Source organism: Botrytis cinerea, chromosome 2 (assembly GCF_000143535.2).
Source record: "Botrytis cinerea B05.10 chromosome 2, complete sequence".
NCBI lineage: Eukaryota > Fungi > Ascomycota > Leotiomycetes > Helotiales > Sclerotiniaceae > Botrytis > Botrytis cinerea.
The window spans coordinates 2,066,685-2,086,832 of NC_037311.1; the positions used below are offsets into that span (position 1 = coordinate 2,066,685).

At 42.4% G+C, this 20,148-nt stretch overlaps 9 protein-coding genes across 10 annotated transcripts; 3 read left to right on the forward strand and 6 right to left on the reverse strand.

The window, feature by feature from the left end:
* Positions 1-14: 14 nt before the first annotated feature.
* BCIN_02g05770 (hypothetical protein) lies at positions 15-3,102 on the reverse strand. The gene is made up of 4 exons (XM_024691406.1): positions 2,577-3,102; positions 1,728-2,502; positions 1,605-1,675; positions 15-1,540 (listed from the first exon to the last, which is right to left on the reverse strand). Exons 1-4 carry the CDS (start codon positions 3,008-3,010, stop codon positions 424-426), a joined length of 2,397 nt encoding a protein of 798 aa, XP_024547177.1. The 5' UTR covers positions 3,011-3,102; the 3' UTR covers positions 15-423.
* Positions 3,103-3,359: 257 nt separating this feature from the next.
* Positions 3,360-4,977, forward strand: BCIN_02g05780 (hypothetical protein). The gene is made up of 2 exons (XM_001552658.2): positions 3,360-4,200; positions 4,254-4,977. The coding sequence occupies exons 1-2, from the start codon at positions 3,518-3,520 to the stop codon at positions 4,888-4,890; spliced, it is 1,320 nt and encodes a 439-aa protein (XP_001552708.2). The 5' UTR covers positions 3,360-3,517; the 3' UTR covers positions 4,891-4,977.
* Positions 4,978-4,979: 2 nt separating this feature from the next.
* On the reverse strand, positions 4,980-5,636 carry BCIN_02g05790 (hypothetical protein). Its single transcript, XM_024691407.1, has one exon. The coding sequence runs from the start codon at positions 5,553-5,555 to the stop codon at positions 5,073-5,075; it is 483 nt and encodes a 160-aa protein (XP_024547178.1). The 5' UTR covers positions 5,556-5,636; the 3' UTR covers positions 4,980-5,072.
* A 680-nt stretch (positions 5,637-6,316) lies between these two features.
* Positions 6,317-7,775, reverse strand: BCIN_02g05800 (hypothetical protein). The gene has a single exon (XM_001552657.2). It carries the CDS (start codon positions 7,397-7,399, stop codon positions 6,467-6,469), a length of 933 nt encoding a protein of 310 aa, XP_001552707.1. The 5' UTR covers positions 7,400-7,775; the 3' UTR covers positions 6,317-6,466.
* An 879-nt stretch (positions 7,776-8,654) lies between these two features.
* BCIN_02g05810 (hypothetical protein) lies at positions 8,655-9,960 on the forward strand. 2 transcript variants are annotated; one of them, XM_024691408.1, is made up of 2 exons: positions 8,655-9,511; positions 9,577-9,960. In XM_024691408.1, exons 1-2 carry the CDS (start codon positions 8,881-8,883, stop codon positions 9,882-9,884), a joined length of 939 nt encoding a protein of 312 aa, XP_024547179.1. In that variant the 5' UTR covers positions 8,655-8,880; the 3' UTR covers positions 9,885-9,960. The 2 variants fall into 2 exon arrangements, with proteins under 2 accessions (XP_024547179.1, XP_001552706.1); XM_001552656.2 differs by having other exon boundaries at positions 8,655-9,960.
* A 37-nt stretch (positions 9,961-9,997) lies between these two features.
* On the reverse strand, positions 9,998-12,046 carry BCIN_02g05820 (hypothetical protein). Its single transcript, XM_001552655.2, has 2 exons — positions 11,603-12,046; positions 9,998-11,551 (listed from the first exon to the last, which is right to left on the reverse strand). The coding sequence occupies exons 1-2, from the start codon at positions 11,756-11,758 to the stop codon at positions 10,400-10,402; spliced, it is 1,308 nt and encodes a 435-aa protein (XP_001552705.1). The 5' UTR covers positions 11,759-12,046; the 3' UTR covers positions 9,998-10,399.
* A 1,768-nt stretch (positions 12,047-13,814) lies between these two features.
* BCIN_02g05830 (hypothetical protein) lies at positions 13,815-15,207 on the reverse strand. The gene is made up of 3 exons (XM_001552653.2): positions 14,806-15,207; positions 14,230-14,754; positions 13,815-14,174 (listed from the first exon to the last, which is right to left on the reverse strand). Exons 1-3 carry the CDS (start codon positions 15,060-15,062, stop codon positions 14,045-14,047), a joined length of 912 nt encoding a protein of 303 aa, XP_001552703.2. The 5' UTR covers positions 15,063-15,207; the 3' UTR covers positions 13,815-14,044.
* Positions 15,208-16,143: 936 nt separating this feature from the next.
* BCIN_02g05840 (hypothetical protein) lies at positions 16,144-17,801 on the forward strand. The gene is made up of 4 exons (XM_024691409.1): positions 16,144-16,326; positions 16,403-16,953; positions 17,010-17,127; positions 17,178-17,801. The coding sequence occupies exons 1-4, from the start codon at positions 16,208-16,210 to the stop codon at positions 17,332-17,334; spliced, it is 945 nt and encodes a 314-aa protein (XP_024547180.1). The 5' UTR covers positions 16,144-16,207; the 3' UTR covers positions 17,335-17,801.
* A 170-nt stretch (positions 17,802-17,971) lies between these two features.
* Positions 17,972-19,683, reverse strand: BCIN_02g05850 (hypothetical protein). Its single transcript, XM_024691410.1, has 2 exons — positions 19,052-19,683; positions 17,972-18,985 (listed from the first exon to the last, which is right to left on the reverse strand). The coding sequence occupies exon 2, from the start codon at positions 18,969-18,971 to the stop codon at positions 18,369-18,371; it is 603 nt and encodes a 200-aa protein (XP_024547181.1). The 5' UTR covers positions 18,972-18,985; positions 19,052-19,683; the 3' UTR covers positions 17,972-18,368.
* Positions 19,684-20,148: the final 465 nt, after the last annotated feature.

The window sequence follows — 20,148 nt, forward strand, 5'->3', positions numbered from 1 at the left end:
CTAGAGTGCCTCCTTGCAATTGTTCTATTTGACTCCGAATCTCCCTTTTCTTGACAGAATCCCGGTTTCTAGGACAACCACGTGCATTACAAGAGATACTAGCAAGACTTACCACCCCTTAATACTGCTCTATCTACCGCCCTATATCCTTGATTATCTCTTATCAGTGCTTCAAACCCTCGAGGACGCTTGAGTGGTTAGGTTCAATACCTGTGAATCTGTCATTGTTTCGACCCTTTGCATCGGAAGAATATAACAATAGTCGGTTATGATTGCTGATGAACTTTTTTGAGTCACGCGGAAACTCCATTATATGCGTCGGAACAGTGCTGCACCATGGTTCTTTCATCCTTACAGAATCAAATCATTCAGATTCTTTTCAACTGTTGCTATTTTAATGCGTATCGAAAATATAAATCTGCGTTAGATAGTAGCTCTCTTCGCTAATTTTATAAAGGGACATCCCAAATCGGGCGAGAAGGTCGTCAAAACTTCCTGTGCATCTTCATAACATTCGTCGGAGTCTCCCTCATCGAACTCCCCATGTACTAGTAATCCCGACTCCATGGCACTCTCTACACTTCTGTGCTCCGTTGCACCCTGATTAATAATATTTAATAGATCCTCAAAAGCACTTAACAATTTATCCGTAACTTTAGATCTCTCTCGTAATATGGCGATAAAATCTCCAAATTCGTAGTTTTTGTCAAACTTAATTCTTAGGTGATTGGTAGAAGCTAGAATTGATATAGTATCCAAATCTGCATATTGAGCCACGAGTCCAAGAAGATGGGGCCCTTTCAAGCGAGGGCATTCGCTATACTCGTACCAGCGGTCGAGAAGTAGTTGGAGAACATTGTGGTTGTTATGTATTATGGCGGTGGTAAGTGGTGTGCGTCCAGCTTTTGATGTTACGTTGATGTCAGCTCCATATTCCAAGAGCAGCATTGCGTGACTAGCGCTATTGCCACGTGCGACTTGAAGTAGTGGTGTTACACCATCGACATTGCTGGCTTCAATATCTGCGTTAAAATCGAGTAGAGTTTTAAGCAACAAAGGATCCGAAGCATTTCGCGCAGCGCAATTCAAAGGACTGCCGAACTTGATACCGTTTGGAAGTCCAGGATCCGGATGAGCTCCAGCTTCGAGAAGTAATCTAACACACACGGTATGATTTTGATTCGACGCTAATGTAAGGGGAGTGTTCAATTTATGGTCTATATTGTTAGGATCGGCGCCATAACTCAATAGTGTTATCACCGAACGTTCATCCCCTCGAGCTGCTGCCCATTCAAGCGCAGTGCGGCCGTTTGCATCAGGAACATCAATTTGACCAGGATTTCGTAGAATCTCTTCTTCGAGATCTTTCATTGACAACATCAGAACTATCTTGTGAATGGCGGCAAAATTTTGGTTCTCCACAAAATCGCTACTGGCACCCAGCAACCTCAGAATCTCAATTACCCTTTCGGATATTCCACCACGAAGAATAACATCACAAGCCTTATCACTAGGACAATCATCATTGAGAGACATTGGTCTAGAATATATTATTAGTTGGAACTCTTTGGGACTTTCTCCATCTAAAGAATTAAACGACATACTTGTAATCAGCGTCTGCACCAGCAGACAATAAAAATCTGCAGGTCCCGTACTGTTGGCCATATAATGCCCACTTGATTTTGGAATCAGTACAAAATAGGTAGTTAAGGGGAGTTTCAACTCACGCGAAGTAACGAGTATCCCCGAGTGGTACTAACATCACGAGGTGATGCCATTCCGCTCATAAAAAGATTCTTCAGCCCTTCAATGTTACCCTCCAAAGCAAAATTGACACATTGGGCGGAGTCAGGAACTCGCCTTAGGGTGGTTAGAGACATTTGTGGCCCAACATTCGGTTGGTATCCTAACTGGAGACGAATTATCTGAGACCAACAAAAGCCTAAAGGAAACCAGTATTCGAAGCTCATATGAGGAGATTGTGATTTCTCACATGTGGCAGTGTCACATTTCTGGCTAAGAAGTGGCATTCCAGCATATCCGACGAAGAGTTGACCCAGGACACGATCCATGAATCCAGGTGTACTAGACTTTGTTTGAGAGTGGCATGCACATATACATCCCGCACGACAAACGCTCGCGTACCGAGTGAGCCGAACGCCCACAGCTTCGGGACGACTGGGCATCTTTGGCGGCCCCTCTTTGCTGACTGATCTAGATAAACGCCGTCGAGAAGCTGGAGGACCCATATTGTAAGAAGGACCAACTTGAAGAAATTGGCTATTTTGGATTTGAGCTGACTGAGTTTTAAGCATTTCCTCAACTCGACTAATCCTTTCGTCGACCTGCTGATATGTGTGATTGAGCGTCTCCTCGACATTTTCATGGTGGTAGGTTATGTCGCGAAGAAATTCCTCCCACGAGGTGCTTTGTTCATGGGCAGTTTGTTTAGTGACAGTCGACAGTGTCTCGAGATCTAGACGGACGCGCATCATCTCCCGCCTATGATCCAGATTAGCTTGTGTGTCTATCTACCCATTGTGGCTTCAAGATGCCGCGAAGGAGTTTATGCATACGAATTAGTCGCCCCAAGAATAACATTGAAACTAGATTTGATTTCTCTTATATCTTCCTGTAGATTTTGTATCTTGGGTTGTTCTTTCTGCCAAAGGCGTATTTGGAAAATGATAGCGCCATTCTTGGTGGTTAATGCGGTGAGACGATCGATTATTGTCTTTAACTCCTTCAATTTCACATCCGCCCTCTGCAAAATGTTCGGAATAGATACTATGTCTGTTTGTGGGATCTGAACAGAGAGCCTCGATCGTTCTTCAACGACTCTACCGACCTGATAGAGAACTACTTCAATGTCAGATATCTCGTTGCTCAGTGCGTGGAGCCTACCAGGCAATTGCTTGCAAAATGCTCGCAGTTCTGATAAGGCTGTTCCGATCTGTCCTGCAAGTGTAGCAACTGCTATTACGCTTGCTGTTACTGACAGTGGATCCATATCAAAAACCCGTCCGAATTGTCCTTTGAATCATGTCAAGAAACGAGGGATCTCAAGTAAAGCAGCTTCATTCCATCGCAATAATTGTTTCCTACAGATAACAAGGTACAGTATCTTACGGTTACATCGGTTTGATAGGGTTGCAATATATTCTAAATCGGGGTATGGACTATCTATGCGATGATCAGATGGCGAGCCTTTGCTTTGGGGGCCCTAATATTTATCTATTGGAAACTACCTAGGTATACGTGCAAGCATATCGGTATCTTAATCTGCATTAAGAAAGTAAGCTATCTATAGCATCAATAGCACTCAATAGTAATTTATTTTGGAAACTCCATCTAATTTAGAGCGCCTGCAGAACAAATAAGCATCCAACTCATTATCCTAGACGTCTCACATAAACAGACCGCGGACCAACCGTTTATTATTACCGAAACTTATGTATAGTTTGTATCCTCCTTCTAGGTCAATGAAATAATTAATTAAATTCATTCGATTGAGAAAATGAGTGCAATAGAAGAATTTGGGAGAAAAACACGAGAGAAGTATTTTAGCTTCAACAAACAATACCACCCACTAAACCACGGCTCATTCGGAGCATTTCCAAAAAGTGTTCGCAACTATCAGCGTACGTTACAAGACGAAATAGAATCATATCCAGATACATTTTTGCGATACACCTATCCTGATCTACTAGGCGAGTCTCGCCGCGCCATTTCGCCTCTTCTTGGGGTGGAAGCAGACGAAGTCGTGTTCGTGCCAAATGCTACTACGGGCATCAATACTGTCTTGAGAAATCTCGTGTATGAGAAGGGCGATGTAGTTGTTTATTTCAGCACTATCTATGGGGCATGTGAGAAGACCCTTCAATCTATCTGTGAAAGCTCGCATGTTGGGTTGGAGATGTTTCGTGTTGAAATTGATTATCCCATCGAAGATGAGGATATTATCTCCAAATTTTCTGGCGCCGTTGAACAATTACGCAAGAATGAGAGGAAAATCAAGTTAGCCATTTTTGATACAGTGGCAACTTTACCAGGTGTAGCATTTCCCTGGGAAGCCATGGTGAAAGTGTGTAAAGATCTAGGTGTATTAAGTCTCATCGATGGCGCACATGGTATCGGACACATTGATCTCTCGCACTTGGGACAGGTTGGACCAGACTTTTTCGTCAGTAATTGCTATAAGTATGACTCACATTTCAGCAAAATATCATTTGCCAATAGTTGACCCTGAATAGGTGGCTTTATGTCCCTCGTGGATGCGCTATATTACATGTACCGATCCGGAACCAGGAACTCATACGAACTACACTTCCTACATCTAAATCTTTTCAGTTGGCTAAAGACTCTCTTAAATCAAACTACTTCGTCGAGATATTTCAGAAGGTTTCAACAATTGACCCCACTCCATACATCTGTATCCCCGAAGCATTGAGATTCCGGCAAGTAGTCTGTGGTGGAGAGGAAAACATCCGCAGTTATTGTCAAACCATCGCGCTGACAGGAGGTCAAAGAATGGCGGAAATTCTTCACACAGAAATTTTGGAAAATCAATCAGGTTCCATAAACAAGTCTTGCTTCGTCAATGTCCGTCTGCCTTTACAGATTGCGCAGACTTCCGTCACAGTTTCTGTTAAATCCGAGATTGAGCACTTCTCAATAAGTTCCTCGGATGCCCCTAAGATCGCTAAATGGGTTGAAGAAACATCCATCAAGGAATATGATACGATGATCATTACCAAGTATTATTCAGGGGGCTTGTGGGCAAGGATTAGTGGTCAGATCTATCTTGAAATGGCAGATTTCGAATGGGCAGCACAAAGACTAAAGGATCTCTGCTTAAGAGTCGAGCAAGGACATTGGAATCAGGTGTGATAGAATGGAAAACTGCATAGCAAAAGTAAGGAGTGAAGTTTAGCTTCGGATCTTTATTCAATATCTCTCAAATGCATGACTGCCGCACATGAGAATATATGTGAATTGTAACCTTGCCCCTTGAGGAGTAGCTATAGTTAACAGTCAGAACAAAGATTTCGTCAACATTCCATACTAAGCCCTCAGCCAAACAATCTTGCATGCCATGCTTTTTCCGACTTGCAAACATCTTTACCCGCCATTCCACGCCCTATAGTAATATCCCAATCCGGGAACCATACTCTACCAAGCGACGCATAGCCACCCCCACAAACTCTATTGATTTCCACCATTGCTTTTGCGATCTCCCGGTTTTTGATGTGGTGATTCTTCCCATTTCTCCACCCGCAGGCATATAATTGTACTGTATTATGCGTATAGATCACCCTATTTATGTTCGTGCCGATATTGAAAGATATTAATGCCGTGCCAACTTTGAGTTGAAAAAGATTAGACATGCCACCGAGCGCGGATCCTATATCTTTAGGATTGACAAATTCACCCGCATTGCATCGAACGACCATTCTTGGAGTCGACAGCCAGTACCCATGCTGCCCATGAGCGATGGCAGAGTGAACCATCAGGATTACTGTGGATATTTTTCTCATGAGAATGCGGGTCTTCATTTCGTATGTGATGGAAATCGGAAAATTGATGTGAATTGCGTACTTTGAGGTTGCTTACTGATAAATTTCAGAGACGGTTTCGTGAGCTGCTCGTCAAAAGTTTCTTCTCAGGTTCGTAAGATCCCGCTTTATATGCAAGATGACTTTCATTCGTTTTGAATCTAGATTATTCCATCTAGCTCATTCCATAGCATACTACTATTTGCTATTGCCCCAATTTATCGAAGACTACCTGGATATTATGTATCCGAGCAAGTTTGATGCAGCGGTAACATGAAGAGCCGTATGGTAGAGAATCCGAGCGCGTTGATCGATATCATAGATGATACATGCCTCATTCTAGACACTGCCATATCTGATTCACATCAAGAGATTCTTTGATCTTCCTGTAAGGCCCGGAGTAGCTAAGATCAAAATATGCGCCACTTGGCGAAACATGTGCATTTATAAGAGAATACGAGCATCAAAAGGTGATCTCATCGTCGAAAATAATTAGAAACTTCAAGATTTGGCCAACATGGAGCCTAAATAAAGAAATATTTGTAAATTGCGAGTATATACCACTTCATTTCTCTACGAAACATGAATATATTGATGTCTTCTGTACCATATACAAAAGCAAAATACGCACGCAGCTTAGAAATTGGCTTCGAATGAGAATTCTTGTTAATCGTGTTAACATCAATCATAAGTTTAAGACAATAGTCTGTTATCATCAGAAAGCACGCTGGCCTGCCGGTCTCCCATCTGGCACATAGTTATGATCAAGAAATACAGTTGTAAACTCAGATTATATTACTAAACAAGAAGAACTACTCCATCGATGTCACAAGCTACAAACAAATCCCGATACCAGAGCCTACAAATACATTTAAAAAAAACCCCCCGCCCTCCACTCATTCCACCTTGTTTCATTGCGACTTCTTGTTCTTCTTTTTCTCCGCATCCGCCGCTGCTAAAGCTTTCTCAACCGTCGTCCACTTCAAATCCGGATATCTATCATTATCAAGAGGATCCAATTTTCCCTTTCCAGAGAGTATGTTTTCCATATACTGCATTCCCTGCCAAGGGGGCATTATCTTCGTCTCCTCTCCACCGATCACGAACTTTAGGACCGAAATGATCCCCCGAAGGAATCCAACGCTTCCTGTCCACATCGGCTTATACTGCTCACCACGAACCTTAGTCACGATGGCAGCTAACTCCTTCGCATTGAACGAGCTACCCGCAATACGTAAGAACTTTGGTGTTGGATTTGGATCCGCAGCTACAGCAGCTGTATAAGCAGCTACGTCTGGAATCGTCGTGTAATCTTGTTTCTGATCCACGTTGCCGAAGTAGAGAATTCGGTGCCATTTATCGTTGATGACCGGCATCTGACCACCAATGAGAAGTTCCATAAAGCCACCGTTCAACACACTCGTCCAACGAATTCCCGATGCATCAAGTTTGGAGTGGAATTCACGACGAAGATCCAGATTTCTATTGGATCCCGGCGTGGTCTTTGTAAAATCCAAAGAGAAATCAGACGGAATAAATCGCTGTACATTCGCAGCAACAGAAGCTTCGAGGAGCCTTCCCTGAACACCTAGCATAACATCTCTGAGACCCTGAAGCGCTGAGACAACTGTTGTGGCACCTGTGACGGCTTTCAAGATAGATGGAACATCGCTCATGTCGACTTCTACTATACTGACGCCAGCATCTCGTAATTTTTGGGTGCGGGATGCTGCGGTGCCGGGACGTACAAGAGCTTTAACGGCTACATTTCTCCTGCGTAGATCAATGGCAATTCGAGCGCCAAGATCACCTGCTGCACCTGCAACGGCGACGAAGCTTGACATCTTGTTGTGATGATTTCGGTAAAATAAAAGGTATCAAATTGGGAAATGTTGCAGTTATTGAAACTAGTTTGCAGTGTACAATGAGAACCCCGAGTTTTCAATCCGTTCAAGAAAGATGATTTGAATTATAATCTACCTGCAATCGAGGAATTGCAAGGCTTTTAAATAGTTCGGCCAGCAACGTGAAAGATAATTACTAGTGGTTGAATATCACCACATATGCGATGGAATACACGTTGATGTGCCCAAGATTACCAATCTCCAAGTCGCAGTTGACTAGAGAGCGAAAGCGCGAGATGGCAACATGCTACCGGACAAAATCATGCGATCTATCCTACACCAAACTTTTGTGAATCAAGGATATATCTTGTCTCTCAATCCGGGTTGGAAAGAACAAAAGAAAATAGGAGACAAAAAAAGAATTGGAATTTGCCAAAGAATTCTACTTCCACCATATCTTCATGGCCTACATCTGCACCGTGCATCCAAGGTTCAAGGCAAGGCGAAGCGAATACGTTTTGTTTTGGGCTAGCGCATGTGTACAGATAAGACTAAGCCATATGCAGAACGTATTCGATTGCCCTTCTGTCATCCTTAGCACTACCCTCCGAAGCTCATGTAATATAAACATACTTTATCAAAAAGGTTATAACAACCTCGAACACCCACTTTTAACTGCCTTGAAAATACTTTTAACACGTATAGACTACTATATCATGGATGTGAATCGAACAAGACTCATTTGTAATTCATGTTTGCTTATGAATTCGTAGAATTAAACGAGATCAAATTATCCGTGTATGCTTATGTAATTATATATCTCCATAACTATGGCAGTTTTGTCAGTTAGTATACATACTAGAGCATATCAATATTCTTTAATATGTAATCGTGACAGGTACACAGTACGAAATTTAAAAAAAGAGTTGTTTGAACCCTTCAGCAAGTCATCGAATAAACATCCCATCAAATATCAAGACTTCGGAGATGGGGCTAAGTAACACCAGACTATCTATCTTAGCACGGCAGATCAGGATCTTATTATTCTCCGCACTTGTGACACCGTTGACATGATTTATCATCACTTCACCTCACTTTTGTAGCACTTGTGATATGTGGTTAACTATGTGGAGAAAATAAACAAGTGCCTAGCCATACTCCGTAAGATCGCGCTAGTACGGATGCGGAACGTATTCAAATTCGGTCGGTCATACTTTGCTGACGTCTATCGTCATGTTGTTTATCATATTGGAATGGAATAGCTATTATATTGGCATTCTATTCGTTTATATACCTGTGAGACGAATCCTCCTCGTACGGATAGATCACTGTTACTGTCTAGAATCCTTTCTCAAGTACCATATGTAAATCTATATAAAGGTAGGCTACAACTCAATGTATGGACTTATTCCAATTATCCAACTATATCATTTGAACAAACCATCTTCAAAGCTTCCATTTTTGATTTTCTTCCCCACAAAATGTCTTCCACTACGACAATAGCCATTGCTGGCTTCACAGGTAGAATGGCTCGTTTGATCACAAACTGTGTCCTTCAAGACCATCCAAATGTAACAATACATGGTATTTGCCGCTCAGCTAGTAAGGTTGACGCAAACACACGCTTCAACCCTCGGGTTAGACTTTTCGAAACCAGTTCCACAGACATATCTACCATTCGCGCTGCTCTAGCCGGTACATCTGTATGCATATGTTGTTATCTAGGCGACAGCAAGCTCATGGTCGATGGCCAAAAGATTCTTATCGATGCATGTATTGAAGAGAACGTCCCTCGCTACATCGCCTCTGATTATACTTTTGACTATCGACCTCTTGAACTTGACGATTATCCCGCCAAAGATCCATCAAAACATATCCATCTGTATCTTCAGGAGAAAGAGAAAACTGAAAATATCAGGGGCGTTCATATCCTTAACGGAGCATTCATGGAATTCGTATGGAGTCCCCTCCTTGGATTTGTAAATGCTGAGGAGGGCAATTTTAGCTATTATGGTACCGGTGATGAACAGTTGGAGATGACTGCCATGAAAGATACAGCTAAATTTGTAGCAGCAGTTTCCATGGATCCCAAAGCCGTTGGGGCTGTAAAATGTAAGGCCACGGAATACATGTTAAAATTGTTTTGAAGTCAATCTCTTACTGACATTCTTTTTCAGATCGAGGAGACTCAAAGAGCATCAAGAAATTAGCTCATTTATACCAGGAAGCTTTTGGAGTTAAGCCGACTATCCAGCGACTTGGTTCACTCGAAGATCTTTATGACAATATGACTTCTGTTTTCAAAGAAAATCCAAGAAACGGATTTGCTTGGATTGGCTTGTATGGTCAATACTGGATGTCTAACCGCCAGACATTATTGGGTGATACAGATAATGGACGTTATCCGGAAGTGGTGCCTACTACCGTGGAGGAGTTTTTAAAGGGGCACACGAAAGAAAGTCTGGGCAAAAGTACACAATTTTGAGAATAGAATATCTGGGCTTAGAAAATCAGGTGGTGTTCTGCACAAATTTGCCTAATCTCTTTCCTCTGTCTCTCCAATGTCTTTTTTTTTTTTTTTTTTTTTTTTCGTTTTGTTGGCTTCAAGGCGGTAGAATTTCTTGTGGTTCGACGCGGGTTTGGTCCCCTAAGGTGAAACTTGAGATTATCATTTTTCTGTTCCTGAATAGCAGCGATGTTTTCCAAGGCCCTACCAAATCCTTTTAAAAAGAATTGGAGCGTTGATGAAGGAAATTTGAGAATTTCGGTATTTGGGAAGTGGTGGGTCTCTGGAGAATGGATTGGTTGTTTCAGTAGATTCGGAGATGTAGATATGATGCTTCGATAAAATTCGTTGCATGAGAATAATGTAGCCTCTTTTTTTCGATAATATCCTGGGTGATTCGGAATTTTGCAAACACAGATTCCACATTGACGACGGCAAACTTTTTGTATATTGATACTGTGGCGATCCATTCGTAGAGGTGCGTCTACGACGTTTCAAAGTGCACTATTCATCGTATAACCACATAGACTGGCTGGATAATATAGTAGGCTACGGATTCCCTCATCAGGAATCCTATCCAAGTATGCGCAAAGCCTACCACAAACAGCAGTTGCAGGGTCTCTAACCCACCAATAGTATTTTTGACTCAAGAGGGCACTCCAATAACATAAAATTAACAAAGCTCTTGGGTCCTTCTGATCCAGTAACTTTATAAATGATTCAGGAAGTTCACCCACGAACGACATAAATGTGCAAACCGTATCTTGGTCAGTTCCGAGCCGTATCAGTTGACATAAGTGCCTCAAGGGTCGTTCATAAGAATCCTTGAACGATTTTGAATTATTCTCCTCTTCAAATAGCCTATGAAGCGCTCTGGATGTTTCTAGCGCCCACGGATTTACGTCGTTCGGCTTGTCATGGTTGCAAGGCCCCTCGTTTAAAAGTTTGGGGTCGTGTTTCATATTTAACATAATACTGTCCTGGAGGTGAGAATTCATATCGTTCGTATCCCACAAGGTTGACACCCCTCTCATAGCACGTAGCCAGGTAACCCGTCCGCTTCCGTCGATTTCGATATTTTGATCTGGCTGAATATTTCTGAATGTCAGCATCGTGTGGAGGTAAGATGATGCGATAATTGCATCTGCATTACTGGAATTCAAGCTCGTCCGAAGCTCTGATAAGTAGGATGATAATGATTTAGAGTAATGTAATGTGAAAGCAATGTTATATTTCTTCTCTTTTGGGTGTAAATAATGAAGATGGCTTGCTGAAAAAGCAAGAATGGCATGCATTAGGTAAGGAGCTCTGAGAGAAATCCTTAGCCCATGCTGCTGGATTATTTTTTGAAATGATTGAGATCCAATCCAAAGGGTAGTGACTCCAGTAAAGTGGTCTAATAGCTCAAGAGTATCACCTGGTTTGTAGATGGGGTCTTTGAAGTGCGAGCACGGAACTTCTGACTTTTCCAGGTAGGAGATGATTTGGTCTCTGACCGATGTGCTACAGATCCGTCCGGTCGATATTTGTTGTTCCGACGGTAATTGGCCCTTCATGACTGGCTTTTGTGGGATGAGATATTCACACTGAACGGCCCCAAGTAGTCGATCTGAACATTGTCCACAGCTTGGTTTTGCTTCATCACACTATCTCCTCTATCAGACAAAATAAAGACGATACGACAAGTAACTACACACCTTTATTCTGCGCTTCCTGCAATTATGGCAGCCGTTCCTAGACTTGGTATTGGATTTTCGAGGACGATAATTTGAGTGGGGCTTCTGATTCGGAGTGATCGGGTGTGATATATGAGGACGTTCACTGACCCATGAGAAAGTTCCCGTCTGCGCCATTTCAAGAGCCCTCAATGTTCCGTTTTCGTCATTAATATGCAAGGAAGTGTATCACAATTGCCACCGTTTGAGTCTTGAATGAATGATATTTTGGGGGGAAGTCTGGGATTGTGGACCAGAACGTGATGCCACCAAATATCTTCTTGTAATAGCTACCACTGATACAGGTCACACCTGCTTAAGCATGTATTGACGGGCTTTTTTGTATCAGATATCTGCTATAATGAGTATTTGTGTTCGATGGTCTGAGGTTGAGGTCGTATCATTTTAACAAGCAACAACAGCTGCTGCAGCCGTGAGTCTTACGCAGGAACGTAATGCGCTAGACCCCTTTTCTATTGGTCCGTGCTCGTCACACTTCCAGCCCTGCCATCATAATACTGCACATGCTTAAATAACCCGTCAACATTCTATCCATCATAGTAACGTCGATTCTTTCATTACTTTCTATGGTTTCTCGAGACCCAAAGTTCCTTCTATAATGATCTATCGCTCATTCTCTAAATACACAAATATGTTATCGAGAGGGAAACCAAACCAGCAATCAAAGAAATATAACATGCACCCAGGCTTACACAGCTCCAGTATTTTTATTTGGAGGGATGCTATCAACTCCCATGAGATTGTAGGCATTTAACGTCCACGTACATCCAGAAAGAATGGGAGAAACAAGGCAGCAGCAGCAGAGAGTCCAAGAAGGTCACCTTATTTTCGCAGCTCAATCCCAAGGACAGAAGAGTCTGCGAAAATCACAACATTAACGTCTACAGAAACCATAATGTCTACACCGACGCAGGCTAAATCGCCAAGAGTATGGAAAGCTGTTGCAACTAGATGAAGGGCAGACTGCAAATCTTATCTGTTTAGGAATCCAATCAAACGATTTCTTATACATAGCTTCTTGCGCTCCTCATTCGTTGGGAGCAAGGCTTTCTACCATTCATGCCATCTCAACCACCCTTCGCAACTTATGGGCCACTACAGGATCTTAAGGAATAATTTACTCTTCAAAAACATGCCAGTGGAACTCAGCTCCCTCAAACAAGCGTGCTTTTATTCTGATATTATCAATCAATGCACCTTAATCTTGTACTCGGATTGCAATTATCGACTTACAGGAGAACAGGATCGTCTAACCGAAGTTCGTCGTCTATGCCCAAATTCAAAGCCAACAATATACTCAAAAGATCTTGTAGCCTATGGAACAGATATCGATAAATGGTCTAGAGCATTTGCTCTTATTTTCAAATCTTGACGTTCATGTTCACGATGATCATCCCCTTACCAAATCGCAACAGTGTTGATAATCAAACAAATCTGCGTATGTCTTGCTCTCCCACAGATCACGGTCAATGAGCACCGTATCACAGCTCTATGCACTTTCCTAGTTGAGCTTGGAGTCAAAATTCTGGAGTAGAAGAATGAGAACCAGGTTTCCAAGTGGGTAGATGACGGATTAGTAACAAGTCTGTTTCTCGCAATCCAAAGATTTCCCGATGGAAAGACGAAAAGCAGAACATTGTAACAACCGTGGAACCATGCAATGCATGAGATTCTTTACAAGAATTCTAAGATAGACAAAGCATCGCATTAGATTCGGCCTGGAAAAGAATTTATGGGGTGGCACACAATGGGAGCTTCGGAATATAGCCATTGGCCACTTGAGTTGCTGGAGTGGCCAGTAAGGCGATGGCGAAAATATTTCAGGTCTATTGGTAAATGGATCTATTACGGGATATTATACAAACACAACTTTCCGAGCTCATAGTTACAATGATCACGAATTTTGGCACAAACAATACAATCTATTTCGGTGCATATGGATGTTTTCCGTTCCCAGATTTGTGATTTTCCAGAGCAATCAATTGCGCTTCCCGAGAGATGTCGACGATAGTTAATTCAATCCAGCTTCTGCTTTGGAATTTGATCGGCCATTTAAATGGTAGCCACATGTCTCGACTCACCTGAAGTCGCCTCTTCACCATGTTCTCGGTAGCTCAATCAAGCAAGCATTAAAATATCTCCACAAGTAAATTGTTCTTCTAATCAGACTTCATATTCATACAATTAACTTCGGTATCAAATGAACGATAAAATGAAAAAAAAAAAAAAAAAAAAAACAGGCCAAAAACGCCATCCTCCACTTGCTTAAATATGTCTATGGGCTTTCAAAGGCCACATCTTCGCACGACACGCGCCATGAAAATTGGCGAGTCTCCAAACTCGCCATACAGTCAGCGGTACAAATATCTCTAAGGAGACTATTCAATTCTGATTCCGTCACGCTCAATTCCAAGCCTCTTCCAATTTATCATCAGTAATAATCTCGGCACTCTTATGATTGATATACTCCGTTGGTCTGAACACATAACCCGGATGAACAACCGACAATGCATAACCTGCAATTGCCACAGTTCTACGAACCAGTCAGTATAATTTTCACACCACAAAAATCAAAATAGCAAACTTACATTCCCTCCAAACAAATAAATCCAACCTCATTCTTCATAAAACTCATCCCCCATCCTTGCCCCAAAACAGCCATTCTGTAGACAACACTGACACCGACTGACAAGAATGCCGCTGGGAGTGCAATGTAGAAATACATAAATCGTCTCGAGGCGCGTGTGTTTTCTGCATACGCATTGAGTTGCTCGGGGTAGGCACGAACTTGGATCTTGTAATCTGCATGCAAGACACCAAAACAAATCATCGAAAGCAATTGGAAGCACAAGCCTGCGATCACGACGTTGGATCCGGTAGAGAGATAAAACGATGGGGTAAAGCCGACTGCCGAAGTGCTCTGAAGAAGAGATCCAGAGGTGAGGAGAATAAATGGGAGAAGTGTGACGGAGGTGGAGATGAGAGGGTAGGTAGCAGGATTAATGCGGGAGAGGGTGGTGCTATAGGTTTCAATTATGTTTGTGTAGCAGAGAAATACTCCATTGAGGAAGAATAAAGGGCCAACTGTGAGAAAAAGATTTTGGAGGGTGAGCCTGAATAATTGTTAGTATCTTCTGAATATATCTAACGGATGAACATCTCACCCGACATGACTCCATGGACTAGATGCCATCATTACTCTCCCAGTATACCCAATCACCTCACACAAACTTCCTAGTATGAACGTGGCTGTGAATCCCCATGTCTGATACCTAAACCCTTGTATCAATTGTGCGATCGTAATGATGCAGAAAATTGCCAACAGAGTAGCGTTGGCTGGAAGCGATGGTGCGTATCCAAACGGTGTCGCTGAGACAGGGCATTCGTCTGAAACTTTTAGACAATTTGCGTAATAAGACATGACTTCTGAACGGCTTTCCACAAATTTAACGGAAGAATTCTTTTTGGAGAAAATGAAAGTGAAATAATGAAATAAGGTAACTTTACAATGAAGGGTCAAATATGACTTGTACTCATTGGCATCACAGGGCTTTTTACTCCATCCCAACATGTTGGCGGGAACAGAATTATGTACATATCCAACTTATAGGTCGGACTGAAGCCTCGATTAACTGGTACTTCAGCCCCTTGATTGATGATAGTAAAGGTTACCAGGCCCTTCCGCCTACGAATCATCATTCCATCGACCGAATCGTGTTACAGAAGCGGCAATTGATTGCACAGCATTTCTAATTGATATGAATTGACGGCCGAAAGGAATGCAAGAACTACTCAAGATACAAATATTCTAAATCAAATAACCAGATATTTCAATTGGCATAAAAGTGTCACTCCAGAATTTATAACGAACATGGAGCTCGATGGAAGTGGAGAATGCTTCTTTGTGGCCCTAAAAAGTTTCCTGTGAGGAACTTTCCCGATTTGAATAGGAGCGTAACCTAAAGAGTTGGAAATTCTCATGTGCATCTTCTATGAAGAAGACTAGCATAAGAAGTAATTGAGCAAGGACCATATGTTGGATATCTTGTAGCGCAAGACGACGATCTATGTGGTCGGCGGTTCGCATCCTTCGGTTCGACCCCATTCTTCAAGAACGCAAGGACGCAACTTGGGTACATAATTTCCTACAGAGCTGGCTAAGCAGTAACCCAAAGATTCCACTTAGGTATAAAAGTATAACACTTTGGTGATAATTTTCCCCACTCGCGTTGATAGAACAACAGACGAACAACACTCAACTGAAAAATTCATGTACAAATAACTATTCGTTTAGGCGCTCAGTCTTTTGAACGAAAATTTTCGCCTCTTGAGCGCTTATGAAGAGCTTTGGTATACTCCTACCGCTGGGGATTCATGAGGTCAAAAGGAATGTGTCCTAGAGTAATATCTAAGCGCCTTGTGCAACCGGCTCTGTGTGAGCAACATTAGATGTTACATAGGTCTTGCATGAAGAGCAGTAAGATTGATTCAACTATCATAAAGTATCAATGCTAGGCTTTTGCTCAAGACTACGTACCAAAAATTCAAGCATCCCTATAAGTGAATATGAGTGGTGAAATAAGTCGGAACATGGGCGAAAGATATCCCGAAGAAGCATCAAAATTGTTGAAAGGTAGCATCATTTATCATTACGACGTATGCGCTGAATACTATTATTCCCTTTGGTAAGTCTCCTCGTGTCTCCTGTGATGTTCATACCATTGTAATCCTTCAAAGATTCACTCAGACTCACGGAATCAGGGGCGAGCATATCCACCACGGATACTTCCTCACTCCCGCCGATACAAAAGAAATTGCTCAAATACAACAAATAGAACTCTTGGTTCACCAATCGAACCTCGAACCGGGAAGCAAAGTGTTGGATATTGGATGTGGACTCGGCGGTACTTCTCGATATCTAGCTCGAGAATTGGGTTGTGAGGTGATAGGAATCGCATTGAGTGAAGCAGAGATAAGGATTGCGAGGCGAGTGAGTATAGGAGAGGCAGATGGTGAAAATGAGGGTGAAGATGGGTTCATTAGGCTGGGTAAAGGGAAGGTAAAATTCATGGTACTGGACGCTGAGATGATTGAGGAAACTTTTGAGAATGAAACGACAAAAATGTTTGACTGTGTATGGATTTCGGATGCAATGAGCCATCTTCCAGATAAGAGAAAGTTCGTCAGTGACGTAGCAAGGCTCTTGGATATTGGAGGAAAGCTGGTGCTTGCGGATTGGTTTGCAGCTACTTCTGGTATGAACGACAGTGTGAAGACTAAGCAGCAAAAGGACGACTTGGCAGCTATTGAAAGTAAGATACCTTTAGACATTACGAAGGAAGTCGATGCTAATCTTTTTGATTTAAAGATGGCATGATGCTTCCTCCACTCATCAGTCAAGAAGTATTTATACGCTTGGCTGGAATGAAGGGGCTAAGTCTTTTAGTCGAACCACTCGAGATTAGTGATAAAGTATCGCGGACATGGTAAGTAACTGTGTGAGCTTCATTCGCGAATTAGTTGATAATTTTGTTAGGGATATATCGTGGTCCTTAATTACAAAGCCAAGATTATGGCTATTTGCTCTTTCTCAAGGAAGGGAAGGGCTAGCGTTTGTAGGTGCTCTGAGGGCGATGAGAAGGGCATATTCGAACCAGACATTTCAATATGCTGTTTTGGTGTTTGGGAAATAAAACAGAACTGTGTGTATCTTGTTGTAAAACCTTATGGGTGAAGTCAGTGGTAGATAATATTTCCATAGACGTTGCTTATTTCAAAGCCCACGTTGGTCATTGGGCGCGGGCGAATCGAGTTCCGTGCATTTGGAAACCTGCATTTGAAAATTTGCCAGTTACAGTCCCCTCATCTTGTATAGCGCCAACATCATTTTGATGCTTAGTGTTATCGCGAAATAGAAGTATTAGCCAAATAGGATAGAATGTCAATACCTAAGCCGGGGTTTGTAAACCGTCTGGGAAAATGTAATCATCTTACTCCGAATTATACTTCAAATTATTTCTCTCCCGTGGGTCAACCACAAACACACATTTTATACTGAGCTTCGGCTTACTACTCTGAGTATTCTTCATCGGTAGAAGTTTCTATCTATCGCCAACACTGTGTGAGGAAGGAACATAGATCGAATTGTCAAACAAACACAATTGAATAGAAATATGGAGTTGAGAGAACAAAAGTAGAGAAGTGCGAAAGACAACGAGAAAGTGTCGAAGTAGAAAACTAGACTAAGAATGGCAGGCAAGGGCGTGTGGATCAGTAGTTCCTTCACTAGCAATGTTAGAACTTATTAGCAGTGGGGAAGAACGCGGACTGTGGAACTTCAAGCTTAAGCTTAAACTTTATTGATGGCAAACATGCATTTTCAAAAGACAGACATTCAATCCAATATAAGTGTACAAATATCTTAAATTCGTACCCAAATTCCATGTAAAAATCGTTTAACTAAATAGAAGGCCCTAGTGCTTTCCCTGAAACGAAGTGAATAAAAGAGAAATATATGACAAATAAATTCCTTGTCCTAAATAACAGCTGCCAGCAGTCTCAATTGTCTATCTCATGAACATGGCATTCATAATCACATCGACAGTTCTCCCTTATGAGCATCCCAAGACAAAATCCTAAACAAAAGTATTCCCAAACCAATCCACCGGCCAAATAATGATCTTTCACGTCCTGTCTTTTGTATAAATCATCACTTAAATTTTTGCACCTATTTGCCAGCTAATTTCTTGCCTTTCTCTTGTGTGATCGGATGGGTTTTCGGGTCTGACAAGCTGGAGGCGATTTGCTCGTGACGTTCGGGGGTTTCAACCCAAGTGTCGAGAGGTGTCAGACCACCGGTATAGGTGGGGAAAATGGAGTATGCAGGTTGGTACTGCAACTCAACCGAGTCATTCTGGCTTGTAGGGATATTATTATCCTCATTATAGTTAACAGAGGTGCTTGGAGTCGGGATAAAAATCGAGTACTCTGACATCGATTCGGAGGATGGGACGGTATAATGTGCTCTCATAGATGCCTCCGTATCTGCATAAGAGCTAGCAGCACGAGTGCTGTCGGATAGACGACGGTCAAAGGGAGAAGTTCGTGACGATACATTCACAATTTTTTTGTATTGGTCGATCTTCGCTGTTGCAAAGTTGCGATTGGTAGAGAGTTCATCTACCAAGTCTGAAGCAAGGTCTTCGTCGATGTCACCAGAGTATTGACTCATAAAAATTGTATCGCCTTGGAAAATCCACTCGCACGAATTGTTCGACGGCACGGTGATGCCTGTGAGGTCCGAGATCGATGTGTGGAAAGAGTTCGACATTCTGATTGAGTCAACTAGGCAGCGAAGTTAACTTCTGAGAGTTATTGGCAAATAAATGAAGGGGTTGATGATGAACATACGCTTTTCGTGATTGGAAAGGAGGTAAGTGAATTTATAGTAATGGTAAGAATAGCGAGTTGACTCTTAATAACAATCCGTCCCGCAGGCTACTTCCGATTGAATAGTAGAGCTTGTTGACGGTAAATCAAATGATTGTCACTTTAAGAGGGGTGGTGATATCGGGTAGCGGGGATAGACTAGGGTTCTGCAACTCAACTTACATATCCAACTTACCTCGCCCATTTCATTACTTACATTACGGTTTCTCAGTACAGCACACCAACTAATCACTGGTAGTGTCTGTCGCTTGCCAAAAATAACATTGTAAACGCGTCCCAATCCTTGATGGTATCAAGTCACGGGGAGTGACTTTGAGAAGGGCGATTTCGGGGGCATTGTACAAGTTCTCTGAATCAATACGCTTGGCATGCCTTGACAGGTTCGTCTTTAATCCATAAAAGTATTGTAGAGAGCCCTGGCCCAGAGCCAATCAGACCTCTTGTTTCGTCTTAATCCTTCGTCGCGACCAATTGTTGCGTGTGATTGGTCGTGGCTGCATGAACAGCTCAGTGCCTCAGAGGCGGTCATCATTGAACCGAACAATCATAAGACAAGAATGAAAAGGTTAACTTTCATAGAGAGCGGTCGGCCCTAAGAGAAAACAGAAAGTTCAGAGAGGGGGAGCCCTTATATCAATTGCTTTCACACCTTGCTTCCCAACAGTGGGTAGGATGCACATAGCCACCATGCAAGGATTCAACGCAAGTTTGCATGGAGGACAGTAACCCCCTTGCGACTGAAAGAATGATGACATCTGATTCGACATCGAAAATGATAAGACGGATCGTATGACCATTTGTGCAGAAGCACCCAAAGATGGGCGCAAACAATGGAGGTAAGATCATTGAGGCAGGAGGGGGAGCCCGTATAGCATTCGTTCCTGATGGCCAATCGAAGAAATCACATTGCGACCCGACTTGCTTTTGATGCATGGCTGCCATCCTGCATGTGATAGATATTGTTTTTTCGTACAATCACCGTTTGGCCCGCAATGTCAGACCACCTTGCGATAAGGAACATTGGTGAGCCAAATAAATAAAACCCTGGCTGGATATGC

Excerpts from the sequence above, each read along its gene's own strand:
- BCIN_02g05800 (XM_001552657.2), bottom strand. The coding sequence starts at position 7,399 with ATGTCAAGCTTCGTCGCCGTTGCAGGTGCAGCAGGTGATCTTGGCGCT.
- BCIN_02g05840 (XM_024691409.1), top strand. The coding sequence starts at position 16,208 with ATGAGTGGTGAAATAAGTCGGAACATGGGCGAAAGATATCCCGAAGAA. Across the intron at positions 16,327-16,402 it reads GAATACTATTATTCCCTTTG|GGGCGAGCATATCCACCACG; the intron begins GTAAGTCTCCTC and ends TCACGGAATCAG. Across the intron at positions 16,954-17,009 it reads CGACTTGGCAGCTATTGAAA|ATGGCATGATGCTTCCTCCA; the intron begins GTAAGATACCTT and ends TTTGATTTAAAG.
- BCIN_02g05850 (XM_024691410.1), bottom strand. The coding sequence starts at position 18,971 with ATGTCGAACTCTTTCCACACATCGATCTCGGACCTCACAGGCATCACC.
- BCIN_02g05780 (XM_001552658.2), top strand. The coding sequence starts at position 3,518 with ATGAGTGCAATAGAAGAATTTGGGAGAAAAACACGAGAGAAGTATTTT. Across the intron at positions 4,201-4,253 it reads TTCGTCAGTAATTGCTATAA|GTGGCTTTATGTCCCTCGTG; the intron begins GTATGACTCACA and ends GACCCTGAATAG.
- BCIN_02g05770 (XM_024691406.1), bottom strand. The coding sequence starts at position 3,010 with ATGGATCCACTGTCAGTAACAGCAAGCGTAATAGCAGTTGCTACACTT. Across the intron at positions 2,503-2,576 it reads ATTCTTGGGGCGACTAATTC|GCGGGAGATGATGCGCGTCC; the intron begins GTATGCATAAAC and ends TCTGGATCATAG. Across the intron at positions 1,541-1,604 it reads GGTGCAGACGCTGATTACAA|ACCAATGTCTCTCAATGATG; the intron begins GTATGTCGTTTA and ends AATATATTCTAG.
- BCIN_02g05830 (XM_001552653.2), bottom strand. The coding sequence starts at position 15,062 with ATGTCTTATTACGCAAATTGTCTAAAAGTTTCAGACGAATGCCCTGTC. Across the intron at positions 14,755-14,805 it reads AGTCCATGGAGTCATGTCGG|GCTCACCCTCCAAAATCTTT; the intron begins GTGAGATGTTCA and ends ACAATTATTCAG. Across the intron at positions 14,175-14,229 it reads TTTATTTGTTTGGAGGGAAT|AACTGTGGCAATTGCAGGTT; the intron begins GTAAGTTTGCTA and ends ACTGGTTCGTAG.
- BCIN_02g05790 (XM_024691407.1), bottom strand. The coding sequence starts at position 5,555 with ATGAAGACCCGCATTCTCATGAGAAAAATATCCACAGTAATCCTGATG.
- BCIN_02g05820 (XM_001552655.2), bottom strand. The coding sequence starts at position 11,758 with ATGGCGCAGACGGGAACTTTCTCATGGGTCAGTGAACGTCCTCATATA. Across the intron at positions 11,552-11,602 it reads GCAGGAAGCGCAGAATAAAG|TGTGATGAAGCAAAACCAAG; the intron begins GTGTGTAGTTAC and ends TAGAGGAGATAG.
- BCIN_02g05810 (XM_024691408.1), top strand. The coding sequence starts at position 8,881 with ATGTCTTCCACTACGACAATAGCCATTGCTGGCTTCACAGGTAGAATG. Across the intron at positions 9,512-9,576 it reads AGCCGTTGGGGCTGTAAAAT|ATCGAGGAGACTCAAAGAGC; the intron begins GTAAGGCCACGG and ends ATTCTTTTTCAG.